This window comes from Oncorhynchus gorbuscha, linkage group LG10 (assembly GCF_021184085.1).
Source record: "Oncorhynchus gorbuscha isolate QuinsamMale2020 ecotype Even-year linkage group LG10, OgorEven_v1.0, whole genome shotgun sequence".
Classification (NCBI taxonomy): Eukaryota; Metazoa; Chordata; class Actinopteri; order Salmoniformes; family Salmonidae; genus Oncorhynchus; species Oncorhynchus gorbuscha.
This window is the reverse complement of record NC_060182.1, coordinates 53587732-53605816: the sequence shown is the minus strand read 5'-3', so window position 1 is coordinate 53605816 and position 18085 is coordinate 53587732. Positions and strand designations below refer to the sequence as shown.

Sequence of the window (18085 nt, the reverse complement as noted above, 5' to 3'; positions counted from 1 at the left end):
ATCTACTAATAATATGCATTTCTTAGCTTCTGGGCCTGAGTAGCAGGCAGTTTACTCTGGGTACCTTATTCATCCAAGCTACTCAATACTGTCCCCAGCCCAAAGAGGTTAATGATAAAAATCTGAAATAAAATGATAAAATTATAAAAGTTCAAATTAAACTACTGCGAGAGCACCAGCCTCTGCCATATGGACACAATAATAAACCGTGATCCATTGGCGGCTAAAGAAATGAGCACATGGAACTCAAAGCCTATAGGCCAATGCAGCAGTAGACCTATAAACTTCAATCTTAAAATAAGTCAAAATACATAAAGCTGACAAATAAAAACTGTAAAAAAATATAAGGAAAATTCAGGTTCTTTCAATTGCATTTCTCTCTTTACTCAGCCTGTCCGCCTCCCTTTCTATGTGTCTTTACTTGAGCTACTCCTTTCCCCATTACATTTGTTTAGTACCGATGATATATCTCATGGGGAACTAATAAAAATAAACAATCAAAGGGAACACAATTCACACAATGAATGCGAAATAATTGGCATTTTCTTTTATCATATTACTCCAGTGCTAACCTCTCTACATTGGCTTCCTGTTAAGGCTAGGGCTGATTTCAAGGTTTTACTGCTAACCTACAAAGCATTACATGGGCTTGCTCCTACCAATCTTTCTGATTTGGTCCTACAGTACATACCTACACGTACACTACGGTCACAAGACAAGACGCAGCCCTCCCTATTGTCCCTAGAATTTCTAAGCAAACAGCTGGAGGCAGGGCTTTCTCCTATAGAGCTCCATTTTCATGGAATGGTCTGCCTACCCATGTGAGAGACACAGACTCTGTCTCGACCTTTAAGTCTTTATTGAAGACTCATCTCTTCAGTAGGTCCTATGATTGAGTGTAGTCTGACCCAGGGGTGTGAAGGTGAACGGAGCAATGAACCGCCCTTGCCGTCTCTGCCTCTAACCCTATTACGGGGGCTGAGTCACTGGTTACTGGGTGGCAGGTAACCTAGTGGTTAGAGCGTTGGACTAGTAACTGAAAGGTTGGTAGATTGAATCCCTGAGTTGACAAGGTAAAAATCTGTTGTTCTGCCCCTGAACAGTCCCTAGGAGGGGTGTGTCATTTGAGTGGGTTGAGTCATTGACGTGATCTTCCTGTCCGGGTTGGCGCCCCCCTCGGGTTCATGCCGTTAAAAGGAGATCTTCATGGCCTATATTCGGCCTTGTCCCAGGGTAGTAAGTTGGTGGTTTGAAAATATCCCTCTAGTGGTGGGGGCTGTGCTTTGGCAAAGTTGGTGGGGTTATATCCTGCCTTGTTGGCCCTGTCCGGGGATATTGTCGGACGGGGCCACAGTGTCTCCTGACCCCTCCTGTCTCAGCCTCCAGTATTTATTTATGCTTGGATCAGTGTGTTATATCTGGAGTATTAATCCATTCTTATCCGGTGTCCTGTGCGAATTTAAGTATTCTCTCTCTCTCTCTCTCTCTCTCTCTCTCTCTCTCTCTCTCTCTCTCTCTCTCTCTCTCTCTCTCTCTCTCTCTCTCTCTCTCTCTCTCTCTCTCTCTCTCTCTCTCTCTCTCTCTCTCTCTCTCTCTCTCTCTCTCTCTCTCTCTCTCTCTCTCTCTCTCTCTCTCTCTCTCTCTCTCTCTCTCTCTCAGGACCTGAGCCCTAGGACAATGCCTCAGGACTACCTGGCCTGATGACTCATTGCTGTCCCCAGTCCACCCGGTTGTGCTGCTGCGCCGGTTTCAACTGTTCTGCTTGCCGCCTGTTCACCAGACGTGCTACATTGTAGATGTCGACCGAATATGATTTTTCAATGGCAATACCGATACCGATTATTGGAGGGCCAAAAAAGCCGATGCCGATTAATCGTCCGATTAAAAAAATATAATAAAAAATTTATTTGTAATAATGACAATTAGAACAATACTGAATTAACACTTATTTTAACTTTATATAATACATCAATAAAATCAAATTTGCCTCAAGTAGATAATGTAACATGTTCAATTTGTTTTAAATAATGCAAAAACAAAGTGGTGGAGAAGAACGTAAAAGTGCAATATGTGCTATGTAAGAAAGCTAACGTTTCAGTTCCTTGCTCAGAACATGAGAACATATGAAAGCTGGTGGTTCCTTTTAACATGAATCTTCAATATTCCCAGGTAAGAAGTTTTAGGTAGCAGTCATTATAGGACTATTTCCTTCTATACCATTTGTATTTCATTAACCTTTGACTATTGGATGTTCTTATAGGAACTTTAGTATTGCCAGTGTAACAGTACAGCTTCCGTCCCTCTCCTCGCTCCTCCCTGGGCTCGAACCAGCAACACAACGACAACAGCCACCACATCGAAGCAGCGTTACCCATACAGAGCAAGGGAAACAACCACCCCAAGGCTCAGAGCGAGTGAAGTTTGAAACTTTATTAGCGTGCGCTAACTAGCCAGCCATATCACTTCGGTCACACTTCGGTTGATAGGTTTGAAGTCATAAACAGTGCAATGCTTGACACACAACGAAGAGCTACTGGCAAAACGCACGAAAGTGCTGTTTGAATGAATGTTTACACGCCTGCTTCTGCCTACCACCGCTCAGTCAGATACGTAAATACTTGTATGCTCAGTCAGATTATATGCTACACAGGACGCGCTAGATAATATCTAGTAATATCATCAACCATGTGTAGTTAACTAGTGATTATGATTGATTGTTTTATTATGATAAGTTTAATGCTAGCTAGCAACTTACCTTGGCTTACTGCATGTGTGTAACAGGCAGTCTCCTTGTGGAGTGCAACGAGAGAGAGGCAGGTCTTTATTGCTTAGGACTAATTAACTGTAAAGTTGCAAGATTGGATCCCCCGAGCTGACAAGGTGAAAATCTGTCTTTCTGCCCCTGAACGAGGCAGTTAACCCACCGTTCCTAGGCCGTCATTGAAAATAAGAATGTGTTCTTAACTGACTTGCCTAGTTAAATAAAGATTAAATAAAGGTGTTAAAAATATATATATATATTTTTTTAAACGGCGCCCAAAAATACCGATTTCCGATTGTTATGAAAACTTGAAATCGGCCCTAATTAATCGGCCATTCCGATTAATTGGTCGAACTCTACTACATTGTCCTGGACCTGCTGTTTTCGAATCGCTCTCTCTACCACACCTGCTGTCTCCAAATCTGAATGCTTGGCTATGAAAAACCAACTGACATTTACTCCTGAGGTGCTGACCTGTTGCACCCTCTACAACCACTGTGATTATTATTATTGTTTGACCCTGCTGGTCATTTATGAACGTTTGAACATCTTGGCCATGTATTGTTATAATCTCCACCACACACAGCCAGAAGAGGACTGGTCACCCCTCAGAGCCTGGCTCCTCTCTAGGTTTTTTCCTAGGTTCCTGCCTTTCTAGGGAGTTTTTCCTAGCCACCGTGCTTCTACATCTGCATTGCTTGCTGTTTGGGGTTTTCAGCTGAGTTTCTCTATAGCACTTTGAGACAATGGCTGATATAAAAAATGATTTATAAATCAATTTGATTGATTGATTGATTGATTGATTGGACAGCCGATCCATTCTGGAGAGAGACTAGCCTATATTTCCATCAAACTCCCCTCCTTCTTGTCTCAAGATTTTAAAGAATACTCAAGACATTATCTTCATACATATTTTAGATGCTTTTCACTGACAGCTGAAACTCAATCAGCTAGGCCTATTGCCATGCGCTCTGCCCAAATTGTGGGCTTCACAAATTGGCATGATATGAAACAATCCACAGCTATATAAAATAAAAATGGACTCCTCCGTGGCCAAGTCATGCTTTCTGGTGAAATATTTATGTATAGACAGGAGTAATTATATTGTTTAGGCAAATGTATTTCTATTTCTCTCCTGTTCTATTGGTTTTCATCACATTTCTTTCACTGTCCAAAAGCCAAAGGCACAATCCTAGTCATATTAGCAGCCCATCCTAGTTGTTGCATCTTTAGATTCCCCCTCTTTCTACGTTTCTAAATTAGATTTTATTTTCTGTCACATATTAAACAACTCTCACCAGGTGCAATGTTTAGGATGGAGTTTTCCCCTGAATTGCATTTTGTCAAATGTTTGAAAATTAAGTTTATTGGCTGCTTCATAACAGGAGTTGTGTGTTCTGTTAAAATGAACTTCCATAATCTAAATTAGATTTATGTCATTCTGAGCAACATGGGTGGACTCCCCAATGCATATGGGTCTTTACATTTTTCAAATGGCCAGTAAATTAAAAAATATTCCAGGTGACATGGTCTGGCACTACATTGTCCTTTCGGGATTTTATTATTTTACTTTGTTTAAGTAGGCAAGTCAGTTAAATAACAAATTCTTATTTACAATGTAGCCTACCTCGGCCAAACCCTAACGACGCTGGGGCAATTGTGCGCCGCCCTATGGGACTACCAATCACAGCCAGTTGTGATACAGCCTGGAATCGAACCGGGGTCTGTAGTGACGCCTCTACCACTGAGTTCCAGTGCCTTAGACCGCTGTGACATTCGGGAGCCTAAATCTGAACTCAATATCTGTCCAACAGAAATTAACATGTCATTGTGGCAGCAGTTAGCAATAGGGACTCCAAAGTGGGATAGCTCTTTGACTATTAACCAGTCCATCTATACAATTACCAAAAGCCCTGTATAGCCTATTTGGGTGTTTTGTCATTTCCCGCTAGCTAGCTAGCAGCAGCAAGATACATGATAATCTTGTCAATATACTTTCACAAACCAGCACAATGGATCCTGGTGAAGCGTGAGCTGTAAATATCATATGCATTTTATCAACTAGAAGACTCAATAGTCAGATTCAACCCGGTCTAAACGAAAACAATATTTCGACTAGACCGGGTTGCTAGCTTAGTCCATTTCATGCAGACAGGCTCTGCATCAGTAGTTGACGCTAACTACACAAGTTACCAATTCACATACACTGCTGATCATTTTCGCAGATACTAGCTACGGTGTCATTCACGAGTAAATTATGATGCTTACTCAAAATATTAAATGGATGACAATGATATGAAAAGGTAACGTTAATTTACGCTCAGTTAGCTAGCTACACAACTGCATGAATGGCCACAGCTGATCAGGCCAAGCTTGCTGCGCATAAAAACAACAACAAACCACAACCTCATACCAATTTACCACTCTAGCTATTGGTGCAATGTCAAACACTTTAGGGAGAACGACATACAGTACCTAGTCTTCCTATGGAAAAGGTAACCGGTGAGCAATCTGTCTATGTATTTGGTCCAGGATGCTCATGATGATGAAACAAAATTCCTCAACTCGATGTTAATGTTGACGTGTGTGTTGTGAGAAACAATAGTGGAATCTGCGATTCGGCTTCCAAATAAAAGTCCCACATTGAAACGAATGCAAACCGATAAAAATAGTGAAATCAAGCCACAATTGTACTAGATAAGGCTAAAACAAGATTTGTTGAAGCAATAAGGCATGAGAACCCAGGATTTATCATGTGATAACTCCACATCGGGCCTATGATAATCCCCAGATTTGAGGACCTTAAACTTACATATGGAATTGTTTTAAGATGGTCATACAATGGATCATGTATCTTTTCTATTTATTTTAGTTTTTAACCTGTTTTCTCCCCAATTTCATGTTATCCAATTGGTAGTTACAGTCTTGTCCCATTGCTGCAACTCCCGTACGCACTAGGGAGAGGCGAAGGTCGAGAGCCTTGCGCCCTCCCGAAACACAACCCAACCCAACCAAGCCACACTGCTTCTTGACACAATACCCACTTAACCTGGAAGCCAGCTGCACCAATGTGTCGGAGGAAACACTGTGCACCTGGCTACTGTGTCATGCACTGCGCCTGGCCGCCACAGGTGTCGCTAGTGCGTGATGGGACAAGGGCATCCCTGCAGGCCAAACCCACCCCTAACCCGGACGACGCTGGGTTAATTGTGCACCGCCCCATGGGTCTCCCAGTCACGGCCGGCTTCGACAGACACACTGCGCCACTCAGGAGGCGATGGATCATGTATCTATTTGATTTTGAAATATAGGACCCCTTTAGGTATAAAAATATATTTAAAAAAAATATTTGATAAAATATTGAATTTGGCCTTTACTACTATAGCCCATAGAAACACACTGAATAACACATCCACAAATGTAAAAAAAGACAGCAAAAAAAGAAATCATAAGGAATAAGGTTTCTGTGTCTGTCCTATATCTAGGAGAAATAACAAAACTCAGGAAATATATACACATATTTAACCCCTTTTTGGGTAGGGACAAAACTACCTCCATACTTCCATAAATTATTTAAACCGGTACAGTTTACCTTCAGAGGAGTTGTGTTCATGAGTCTCATTTTTCATAGAGTGGTCATATTAGTTTGTAGGCCAAACCGTTCGGACGCGACAGAAGTTTTCGTGAGAAGGATGTCTCATGATCTGACAAACACTATAGTAGCTCGGCCACCTTCCACCGCAGATGCGGAAGGTTGCCATAGGCGGATTGAGACGTCTCGAGATTAAATTGACAGATTTTGATGGGGATTTTTTTGTTATGTTACTTAGATTGACGCAACGGTACATCAATAGACTCTAGACAAATTACACAAATATTAGGATTGTAGCTCTTATTGTGGAACTTGAACTGTGCGAAATCACCTCACTATTCAGCCTATTGTGCGTATTGGACATTCATATTGTAATGTACAGCTGATTTTTGGGTCCATGAAATGGGGTATCAGTTTACTCAGTGACACTCAGAGAATAGAACTGTAAAGATGTTTCACAAATATTAGTGTCGTAGCTTTTATTACGGGTCTTTAACAGCAATAAATAACATTTGATACTTTTTCCCGTTTGTAATAGTTTCAATTGAGACTTTTATTTTGAAGGCGAACCGCTGATGCCGCTATTGTTGTTCACAGCATACTTATGTTCCAAAATGCGCACTTCCGTTTTGCGTTCTCCGGTTCATTCAGGCTCTGTGGAAGATGGTAAAGTCAGAACGTACCGATTGTAGCTGTTGCTTTAAACTACCCTGGGTCGTTGTACATTCAAGCCTAGCACTGCGCAGCATTATTTTCAGCGTCAAACCGCTTAATGTTTTCAGAGCCGCTATCACATAAATTAGCAGCGCGCCAGGCTGACAGCACGCTGTGGACGGGCAGATTTTATTCGCGTTCACTAACTCGTAACCAAAGAAAAAATACAATTTAGCTACTCGTGTGATGTGACACAAACCCGTCGTAGCAAACTTCTGTCAACTTGCTATTGAGACTGAATGTGTTTGACTTACATAGAGTGGTCATAATATGGATTATGTGTATAATCCGTTTTTTACGCAAACCAAACTGTTGCAAATTTAACATGAATAGCCCATAGTCTACATAATATTGTCTTGTCCATTGTTTTGTTATTTTAAGAAAACCAACACAAATGTATCAGTGTTTGTGTATTCATTTGAGAGTTCAATTTACTTGCTAGAAATAAGCGCATCAGAACTTCCCAGTTTATTCTCATTTAGCAGCCTGGGGCACCAGTGGCTCAGAACACATTTTGTGATCTGAGGGGTGGAGCCTTTGGTTACTTCACCACAGACCCTGTGGTATAAAGTAGGCAAAGGCTCCACCTCTCAGTGGCCACCTAGGTGAGGACTCAAAGAGAAACCTGAACATACAGAGAGTACCCAAAGACAAAACATTCCTATGAGGTAAGTGTTAAGTCCTTTTTATTATTTTTTATATCCTTATACCATTAAGTTGATCTTATAACATTATACTGTTAACAAATGTATCTTTCAATTTCTTCAGAATACAAGGGTTTATGGGTTAGTACCCACATCAATGACAACATAGAACTCAAGTCAAGTTTTTCAGTTGTCTATACTTGTGAATTCCAGGTACATTTCCATAGATGAGTTGTTAAATGGGTTATGTATTCCCCAGCTTGTAAATATCATAAATGTAAAAAAAATACATGAATTTACCCTCTGTGCAAGTTCTACCCCTTTCTGTTCCAATTTGCTCTCTCAGACAAGGCTCACACCTCGGGAAGGACTCCCTTCACAGGGAGTAGGGAGGTACAGGTTGACAGGGCTAGTTTTGGTCCAGGGGATAATGCTGTTTTCTGTATGGGGTTAATGCAGTGGAACATTGCATTGTAATGTTATTGTGTTTTGCAGGCAGACGCCAGTACCAGTATGGCAGAATTCATCAAGAAGGTGGTGTTGGATGAAACCCCCAGTAAAAAGGGGATAAAAAGGTTGAGGTCCATGTGATTAAAATAAAATTAAAAACAACACACAATTACTAAAGAAAACACCTGGAGGACCTAAGCCTAAGGCTTTCAGGTAGTTTCTGAAACACTCCACACACAAAATAAATGAAAAAGGGAGCCTGAATGTGGTTAAATGCAAGTTTGTTACAATCTTCTCATTTGGTTTGGCAAATTGTGGGGAAATGCCATGCACTTGCAACCAATGTGAAATAGCTAGCTAGTTAGCGGTGGTGCACGCTAATAGCGTTTCAATCAGTGACGTCACTCGCTCTTAGACCTTGAAGTAGTTTTTCCCTTGCTCTGCAAGGGCTGTGCATTTTGTGGTGCGATGGGTAAAGATGCTTTGAGGGTGACTGTTGTCTGTGTGCATAGGGTCCCTAGTTTGAGCCCAGGTAGGGGCGAGGAGAGGGACGGAAGCTATACTGTTACATTGGTTCCGTGACCTGGATCACTGGTTGCTGCGGAAAAGGAGGAGGGTGAGTGTTACCGATGTGAAATGGCTAGCTAGTTAGCGGTGGTGCTCTCTAATAGCATTTCAATTGGTGACGTCACTTCTCTGAAACCTTGAAGTAGTTGTTCCCCTTGCTCTGCAAGGGCCGTGTCTTTTGTGACGCGATGGGTAACGATTCTTCGAGGGTGACTGTTGTCTGTGTGCAGAGGGTCCCTGGTTCAAGCCTAGGTAGGGGCGAGGAGAGGGACAGAAGCTATACTGTTACACACTCAAAACAATTAACAAAACTACCAGAACAGTTATGGTCAGATGGCTTTTCATAAAATAAAGAAGTACTTTATGGTCACACACGTGTTTAGCAGATGTTATTGTGGGTATAGCGAAATGCTTAGTTTTCTAGCTCCGACAGTGCAGTAATATCTAACAGTTTCACAACATATACCCAAAATACACGTAAATATAAGTAAGGAATGGATTAAGAATATATACAGTTTGGGTCTCCCGGGTGGCGCAGTGGCTAAGTGCGCTGTACTGCAGCGCCAGCTGTGCCACCAGAGACTCTGGGTTTGCGCCCAGCCTGTCATAACCGGCCGCGACCGGGAGGTCCATGGGGCGACGCACAATTGGCCTAGCGTCATCCGGGTTAGGGAGGGTTTGGCCGGTAGGGATATCCTTGCCTCATCGCTCACCAGCAACTCCTGTGGCGGGCCGGGCGCATTGCACGCTAACCAAGGTTGCCAGGTGCACTGTGTTTCCTCCGACACATTGGTGCGGCTGGCTTCCGGTTTGGATGCGCACTGTGTTAAGAAGCACTGCGGCTTGGTTGGGTTGTGTATTGGAGGACGCGTGACTTTCAACCTTCGTCTCTCCCGAGCCCGTACGGGAGTTGTAGCGATGAGAAAGATTGGATACCACGGAATTGGGGAGAAAAAAGGGTCAAATTCAAAAAAGAAAAGAAAATAATATACACAGTTGAAGTCAGAAGTTTCCTTAGGTTGGAGTCATTAAAACTATTTTTTCAACCACTCAACAAATTTCTTGTTAACAAACCACGAAATTGGTATCATCTCGTCAACTTGGCCTGGCACTGCTAGTGCAGGGATTATGATTTTACATCCATAAACTGTGATGTCAAGATCATACATTGCTTTAGGGGTAACCTGATGACTACCACAGCCAACAATAACATCAGCCAAATATATTTTAATGTCCGGAGTGGAATGTAAAAAGGCTTGCTTCGGCTCCCTTACTCCGAGTGCATGCCGTTGACCCACTGTCAATCATTGCTTTTAGTGTAGGGCCATTTCCAATAGAGACTGGTGTGTAAAATAACCTGTCAGCTCTTGGAATTCTCTGTGTCATTTGAAAAATCACAGTTTTGTCGTCAGGGATACTGTAAAGCTTGTATAGGGACTCATGATCGCTGTAAAGCTTGTATAGGGACTCACAATCTTCCATGTCATCATGTGGTAGTGTTGGGAGGTTTACTCTCATGATCAATTTTCGTCTTCGGAAAGTTGCATCTGGAATGGTGAGCTGAATGACACTGAACAGTCTATTCTCACGGCAATGAGTGAGAGCAGAGTAAGTGCAATCTTTGCACACAGAACAAGGTGTGGCATTCAGGCCTTCAATCTTGGGTAGATTACTAGCAGTCCGTTTCCTGAGATTTGAGCTGGTCTAAGGCCCCACGGCAATACCTTCTCTAGCATATGAATTACTCTCTCTAGAGCAGTGATCTGAGCTCTTAGGTTGCTGTGGCTCCTGTATATCTGCGGCTGGGACTGAAGTGGAACTAACCTCGACTCTGTTCACTGTGATTCTCTCACTTGTTTCTCTGTGTACTTCTGCGGTGGCTTTGAAGCTCATGTCTGCATGGTAGTCGTTTATCAAATCAAATTATTTATTTGTCACATACACATGGTTAGCAGATGTCAGTGCGAGTGTCGCGAAATGCTTGTGCTTCTAGTTCCGACAACGCAGTAATAACCAACAAGTAATCTAGCTAACAATTCCAAAACTACTACCTTATAGACACAAGTGTAAGGGGATAAAGAATATGTACATAAAGATATATGAATGAGTGATGGTACAGAGCGGCATAGGCAAGATACAGTAGATGGTATTGAGTGCAGTATATACATATGAGATGAGTATGTAAACAAAGTGGCATAGTTAAAAGTGGCTAGTGATACATGTATTACATAAGGATGCAGTAGATGATAGAGTACAGTATATACGTATACATATGAGATGAATAATGTAGGGTATGTAAACATTATATTAGGTAGCATTGTTTAAAGTGGCTAGTGATATATTTTACATCAATTCCCATTATCAAAGTGGCTGGAGTTGAGTCAGTGTGTTGGCAGCAGCTACTCAATGTTAGTGGTGGCTGTTTAACAGTCTGATGGCCTTGAGTTAGAAGCTATTTTTCAGTCTCTCGGTCTCAGTTTTGATGCACCTGTACTAACCTCGCCTTCTGGATGATAGCGGGGTGAACAGGCAGTGGCTCGGGTGGTTGCTGTCCTTGATGATATTTATGGCCTTCCTGTGACATCGGGTGGTGTAGGTGTCCTGGAGGGCAGGTAGTTTGCCCCCGTGATGCGTTGTGCAGACCTCACTACCCTCTGGAGAGCCTTACGGTTGTGGGCGGAGCAGTTGCCGTACCAGGCGTTGATGTTCTCGATTGTGCATCTGTAGAAGTTTGTGAGTACTTTTGGCGACAAGCCGAATTTCTTCAGCCTCCTGAGGTTGAAGAGGCGCTGCTGTTGCGTGAAAGAGAGACAAAGAGATACATTAAAATTGGGATTGGGTAGAATCCTAGATCTACAGTGCCTTGCAAAAAGTATTCATCCCCCTTGGCGTGTTTGTTGCATTACAACCTGTAATTTAAATGTATTTTTATTTGGATTTCATGTAATGGACATAAACAGAATAGTCCAAATTGGTGAAGCGAAATTTTAAAAAACAACAGAAAAGTGGTGCATGCATATGTATTCACCCCCTTTGCTATGAAGCCCCTAAACAAGATCTGGCGCAACCAATTAGCTTCAGAAGACACATCATTAGTTAAATAAAGTCCATCAGTGTGCAATCTAACTGTCACATGTTCTGTCACATGATCTCAGTATATATACATCTGTTCTGAGAGGCCCCAGCATCTGCAACACCACTAAGCAAGGGGCACCACCAAGCAAGCGGCACCATGAAGACCAAGGAGCTCTCCAAAGAGGTCAGGGACAAAGTTATGGAGAAGTACAGATCAGGCTTGGGTTATATACAAATATCCAAAACTTTGAACATCCCACGGATCACCATTTAAATCCATTATTCAAAAATAGAAAGAATATGGGACCACAAAAAACCTGCCAAGAGAGGGTCGCCCACGAAAACTCACGGACCAGACAAAGAGGGCATTAATCAGAGAGGCAACAAAGAGAACAAAAATAACCCTGAAGGAGCTGCAAAGCTCCACAGCAGTGATTGGAGTATCTGTCCATAGGACCACTTTAAGCCATACACTCCATAGAGCTGAGCTTTACAGAAGAGTGGCCAGAAAAAAGTAATTGCTTAAAAAGCAAAAGGCATGCGGGAAACTCCCCAAACATATGGAAGAAGGTACTCTGGTCAGATGAGACTAAAATGTAGCTTTTTTCAAGATAAATGCTATGTCTGGCACAAACTGGCACAAACCCAACTCTCATCACCCCGAGAACACTATCCCCACAGTGCAACATGGTGGTGGCAGCATCATGCTGTGAGGATGTTTTTCATCGGCGGGGACAGGGAAACTGGTCAGAATTGAAGGAATGATGGATGGTGCTAAATACAGGGAAATTCTTGAGGGAAACCTGTTTCAGTCTTCCAGAGATTTGAGACTGGGACAGAGGTCACCTTCCAGCAGGACAATAATCCTAAGCATACTGCTAAAGCAACACTTGAGTGGTTTATGGGGAAACATTTAAATGTCTTGGAATAGCCTAATCAAAGCCCAGACCTCAATCTAATTGAGAATCTGTGGTACGACTTAAAGATTGCTGTACACCATGCTCAAGTTCTTTTTTTGTGTTGTTGTTTGTTTTTACATTTCTTGCTTGTTTCACAATCAAAAAACATTTAGCATCTTCAAAGTGGTAGGCATGTTGTGTAAATCAAATGATGCAAAGCCCCAAAAATATATATTTTAATTCCAGGTTGTAAGGAAACAAAATAGGAAAAATGCCAAAGGGGGTGAATACTTTCGCAAGCCACTGTATGAACAGGGGAAAATCTATTCGGGGTTAGGGGATTCAAAGGCGGTGAAACACAGAACGGAACAGTTGGAGCAGGAGAGCATCGAGGAGAGAGAAGTCAGCAGCTGCTGAAAATATTCTTCCACTTCACCGCCGTTTCAAGGAGATATTTACTAAGCTTCATGTGTCTCACCCGAGTACCCTCCAAGCTCGACTTCAGGAAACAGCAGAGGGAACACCCCCCTATCCACATCGATGGAACAGTAGTGGAGAGGGTAGCAAGTTTTTTTAAGTTCCTCGGCATACACATCACAGACAAACTGAATTGGTCCACTCACAGACAGCATTGTGAAGAAGGCACAGCAGCGCCTCTTCAACCTCAGGAAGCTGAAGAAATTTGGCTTGTCACCAAAAGCACTCACAAACTTCTACAGATGCACAATCGAGAGCATCCTGGCGGGCTGTATCACCGCCTGGTACGGCAACTGCTCCGCCCAAAACCGTAAGGCTCTCCAGAGGGTAGTGAGGTCTGCACAACGCATCACCGGGGGCAAACTACCTGCCCTCCAGGACACCTACACCACCCAATGTTACAGGAAGGCCATAAAGATAATCAAGGACAACAACCACTCGAGCCACTGCCTGTTCACCCCGCTATCATCCAGAAGGCGAGGTCAGTACAGGTGCATCAAAGCAGGGACCGAGAGACTGAAAAACAGCTTCTATCTCACGGCCATCAGACTGTTAAACAGCCACCACTAACATTGAGTGGCTACTGCCAACACACTGACTCAACTCCAGCCACTTTAATAATGGGAAATGATGTAAAATATATCACTAGCCACTTTAAACAATGCTACCTAATATAATGTTTACATACCCTACATTATTCATCTCATATGTATACGTATATACTGTACTCTATATCTTCTACTGCATCTTTATGTAATACATGTATCACTAGCCACTTTAACTATTCCACTTTGTTTACATACTCATCTCATATGTATATACTGTACTCGATACCATCTACTGCATCTTGCCTATGCCGCTCTGTACCATCACTCATTCATATATCTTTATGTACATATTCTTTATCCCCTTACACTTGTGTGTATAAGACAGTAGTTTTGGAATTGTTAGTTAGATTACTTGTTGGTTATTACTGCATTATCGGAACTAGAAGCACAAGCATTTCGCTACACTCGCATTAATGGTAGTGAAACTTTTACAAGAGGCTGCCAATTACAGTTAATAACAGTAGTCTTCTGGTTTTTACCCATAATGCAGTGCAATCTACAGCATTAATTCCATAAACACATTTAATACAGTGCAGTCAAATGTGATTTCCTGTATTTTATGTATTTTTCCACACTATGAGGTTGAATACAGTGAAATTGTGAAAAATGTCAATTGTGCCACAGTGCAGATCATCAGCGGTACAAATTGAATCAAGCTCAAAGACAATCACACAAGGTTCTTTAGATTCTCTGTTTTACTAGAAAACCACTAGGGCAAGATTAATGCTGCAAAACTAGTTTGTTTGGATGTTGCGTAACTATTCCCAGCCAAATGACATAAGGTGGGTGAGAGGGGAGCTTTGCATAAAAAAAATTGAAGTTCTTTAAGGAGATTACGGCACAATGATGAGACGTACAAGACTGATGGTGAATTTTCAAAACCATTCAAGTACCCTGACCCTTCCGTTTTGAGTTACAATGATTAACTGTTTTAAAATCATTGTTTTCACTCTGATCTTGCTACTGTGAAGTCATAACACTAGATTTTGTGTGCCCTCTATTTTCCTCATCCAGGTAGCCAACAGTAGTATGTAGCTAGCTAATCCTTAACACATTATTCCACTATGACTAACAGTAGCTTGTTCTGCCCGGTGCTAACTGGTTGCTGACCAACCTGTGATATTTCTCTAATCCTCAAACCACCTCTTCATTTCACTCCCATAGGCTGGAGGACGAGCCAAACAGAGACGACAAGTCATGGGACAGCAAATCGGACTTTAGATGGAATGCCCGCTCTGCTTCGCACCCGGACCTATGGATTGTGGGTCAGAGCCTTACATTGTGAATGAGGGGGCTGGTTAGTGGAAGACCAAGTCGGATTACGAATTAGCAGGAGGATTTAATACTTTTTTTCACTGGGAGTGCCAATTCAAAGAGCTTCTTTACCAGGTGGTGCCACTACCCACTACTCCCTTTAATTATTTTCAGAGACATTTTTCTATCATGTTATTGTATTCGGGATTCAGCGTGCTTGTGTGTACGTGTTTATTTTTCATTTTATAAACTCTCTTTCTGACTTATTTTCCATTAAACATTTTCAACTCCATGTTTACTTTTTTGGTTTGTCAAAGTATTTTTCTTGTTTTTCAATTTTGATTTTTTCCAATAAAAATGTGCATACATAAACAACTTTGACATTTGGAATCAAGTCGATACTATGGAATTCAATCAAAACGCATACTGTACTACTTGTTATTGCTTTTTGCACAACATTCAATTTACAGTCATATCATATCTGAATATCCAGAACAATTATGTCAGATCTCGTACTTAGCTATCATTCTCATTTTAATGGGGATTGTTATGTTTAAGTCTTAAAGAGGTCTCAATAAATGTATTAAGGATTTCATGTTCTCTCCTGCTCTATCTTGGTACCATTTCATAATTTTGACACCCATCATTAATCTTTTTTTTCTCAATAACATTCTCAGTCTTTTTCTCATTGTTTAATCTCTCTGTGCTTTGTTCTTTGTAAGGACTTGCCTTTAGGGTTGTCATTGTCACTTGTGGTATGGGACTGCAGCAGTTACTGTAAAGTAGCACACTCTGTGTGGGTTTAAGTTTCAGTGCTGGCCTGTAGGTTGTCAGCAAGTGTTGCCTGCAGAGCCATATCTAGTTGACTCACTGCCCAGCATAGGTACTTAGTGTGACATGCCTGGTCCAATCCCTCAAGTCAGTAAGTCAACACAGGAAGGAGCAATGGATGGATAGTTCATTTATTTCCTAAGCTGCAATGATGGGACACACACAGTATGGATGAATGGTCAGTAGTTGATGGGATATCAATAGCACTCCCACAGCAATTCTCCATAAATCTACTGTATAATATACTAACAAAAGAAACAATTGAAATGTCTATCAAAGTCATTGTGATCATATAGTGGATTTAACCCTTTATAATAATTCCTAATATACTATAATACATTAAATACATTGTTTCCATGTGTAATCTCATATTTAGAACATCAGAATAAACATCCATTTTATTATTCAAAAGATATCAAATTAACCAGAAATGACTCAATGTCACACTCTTGTGGCAAAGAAATATAATAGAATGTAACCTAGAATGTACCACATATTTTCCTAAACTAACAAAACCAGGCTAATACACTGCTAGCTGGTGCTCATGAGTTTATTAAACATATACAGTGGGGCAAAAAAGTATTTAATCAGCCACCAATTGTGCAAGTTCTTCCACTTAAAAAGATGAGAGAGGCCTGTCATTTTCATAATAGGTACACTTCAACTGACAGACAAAATTAGAAATAAAATCCAGAAAATCACATTGTAGGATTTTTAATTAATTAATTTGCCTGCTTGGCTTGTTACTTTTTAATAAAGTCTATTTGAATTAACAAGAAATATAATTGAGCGAATATTTCCATAAAAATACTGACTGTTAGCACTTGGTGGTCAATTCAGCTAACCACAAGAATGGGCTTTAGGTGAGGTAGATGAACCTGTAACCATATTACTTCAACACTTCTTCAGGATTGGTGGGTCCCCTGCTGGATGGTTGAGCTAAAGTAGGCTAATGCGATTAGCATGACGTTGTAAGTAACAAGAACATTTCCCAGGACATAGACATATCTGCAATTGGCAGAAAGCTTAAATTCTTGTTCATCTAACTGCAAAGTCCAATTTACAGTAGCTATTACAGTGAAAGAATACCATGGTATTGTTTGAGGATGGTGCACAGTTTTGAACATCAACAGTTATTAATAAACAAATATTTCCAGACACTGCCAATCTTTGCTGGTCTCCTTCCTTTCCCTTCTCCGACCTGTCTTTGCAAGATCTGAACAACACAACCTTTTCTAGTTGCAATATATATTCATTGCACTTTGTGTACTGGGCGCAGGACTGTGCTGTGGCATATTGTGACTCAGACTGCTGCTTACTGATTGATGAGGGACAATTAGGGTGATGTCCTGGTCCACTCTTGTCTTGCATGGGGGAGGGGGCAGTGGCAGTGGCAGGGGGAACACTGGCCCTCAGGTGAGAGCCTTGGGGGGGACATCATAGAGTAGAGAACCTGCAGACAAGAGGAATTGAATTCAGAATTCTAAAAAGTTACTCAAACCTTTCTAATCGTTATTAATTCTATGGGGAAATTATTCACCGAGAAAAGAAAGCAATGACAGCCCTGACTTGATTATAGGTTTATTTGAGACATGAGATATTTAATAAGAACATGTGCTTGCAAGGACTAGCCTGAAATGTGAGATTTTAGATTTCACCTATCATGCTGTGATGAACCTGACCAGACATACATATACTGTAAAATAACTACAAACCATGTCCCTGTTGTAGTACATTCTCCTGGCAATTGATACAAGCTCAACCAGTTAAAGGTCCCGAACCAAAAATAAATTAACGTGAAAATTGAACTTTTTGGCGTTGAGGGGGGTACACAATCAGGGTCTCAACTTACTGTTGAGAGTTGGAATACAAGGTTCCATTTTCGAAATGTGGTTGTGCATCAGCACTTATATTTTTGTTATGTCAGTGACTGACACTCAATTAGCATGTCAGCTGACCATTTTTAGATTGGTAAATTAGTCTAGCAAGCTATCTAAAGTTGTAGCAATATTGGCCGAACACCAACCGTGTAAGTAGGAAAGGTGCATGACCTCAAGGGGGCCCCTATTGATTTTGTTAATCAGTCTCACTCAGATATCATTAACATGGCATAAGTGCATAATGTTCTATTTGGCCCATGGCAAAATGTGTAGAATTGCAGAAAGCTTGATTTAAATAGGAATAGGAATAGGAATAGGGTCTAGTTTTCTGCC

At 41.4% G+C, this 18085-nt stretch overlaps 1 protein-coding gene and 1 long non-coding RNA gene across 3 annotated transcripts in view; one reads left to right on the top strand and one right to left on the bottom strand.

The window, feature by feature from the left end:
- LOC124046243 (CAP-Gly domain-containing linker protein 4-like) overlaps window positions 1-6456 on the bottom strand; it is a 109870-nt gene extending 103414 nt beyond the window's left edge. Inside the window, exon 1 of one of the 2 annotated variants that reach the window (XM_046366395.1) lies at window positions 6354-6456. In XM_046366395.1, the coding sequence (XP_046222351.1) occupies window positions 6354-6390 (37 nt within the window). In that variant the 5' untranslated portion in view covers window positions 6391-6456. Of the gene's footprint in view, window positions 1-5236; window positions 5355-6353 lie in introns of those variants that run through there. The other variant, XM_046366396.1, reaches the window with a different exon arrangement.
- A 533-nt stretch (window positions 6457-6989) lies between these two features.
- On the top strand, window positions 6990-15416 carry LOC124045200. The gene is made up of 3 exons (XR_006840802.1): window positions 6990-7735; window positions 8207-8286; window positions 14952-15416. It is a non-coding gene; the product is annotated as an uncharacterized LOC124045200 (long non-coding RNA).
- Window positions 15417-18085: the final 2669 nt, after the last annotated feature.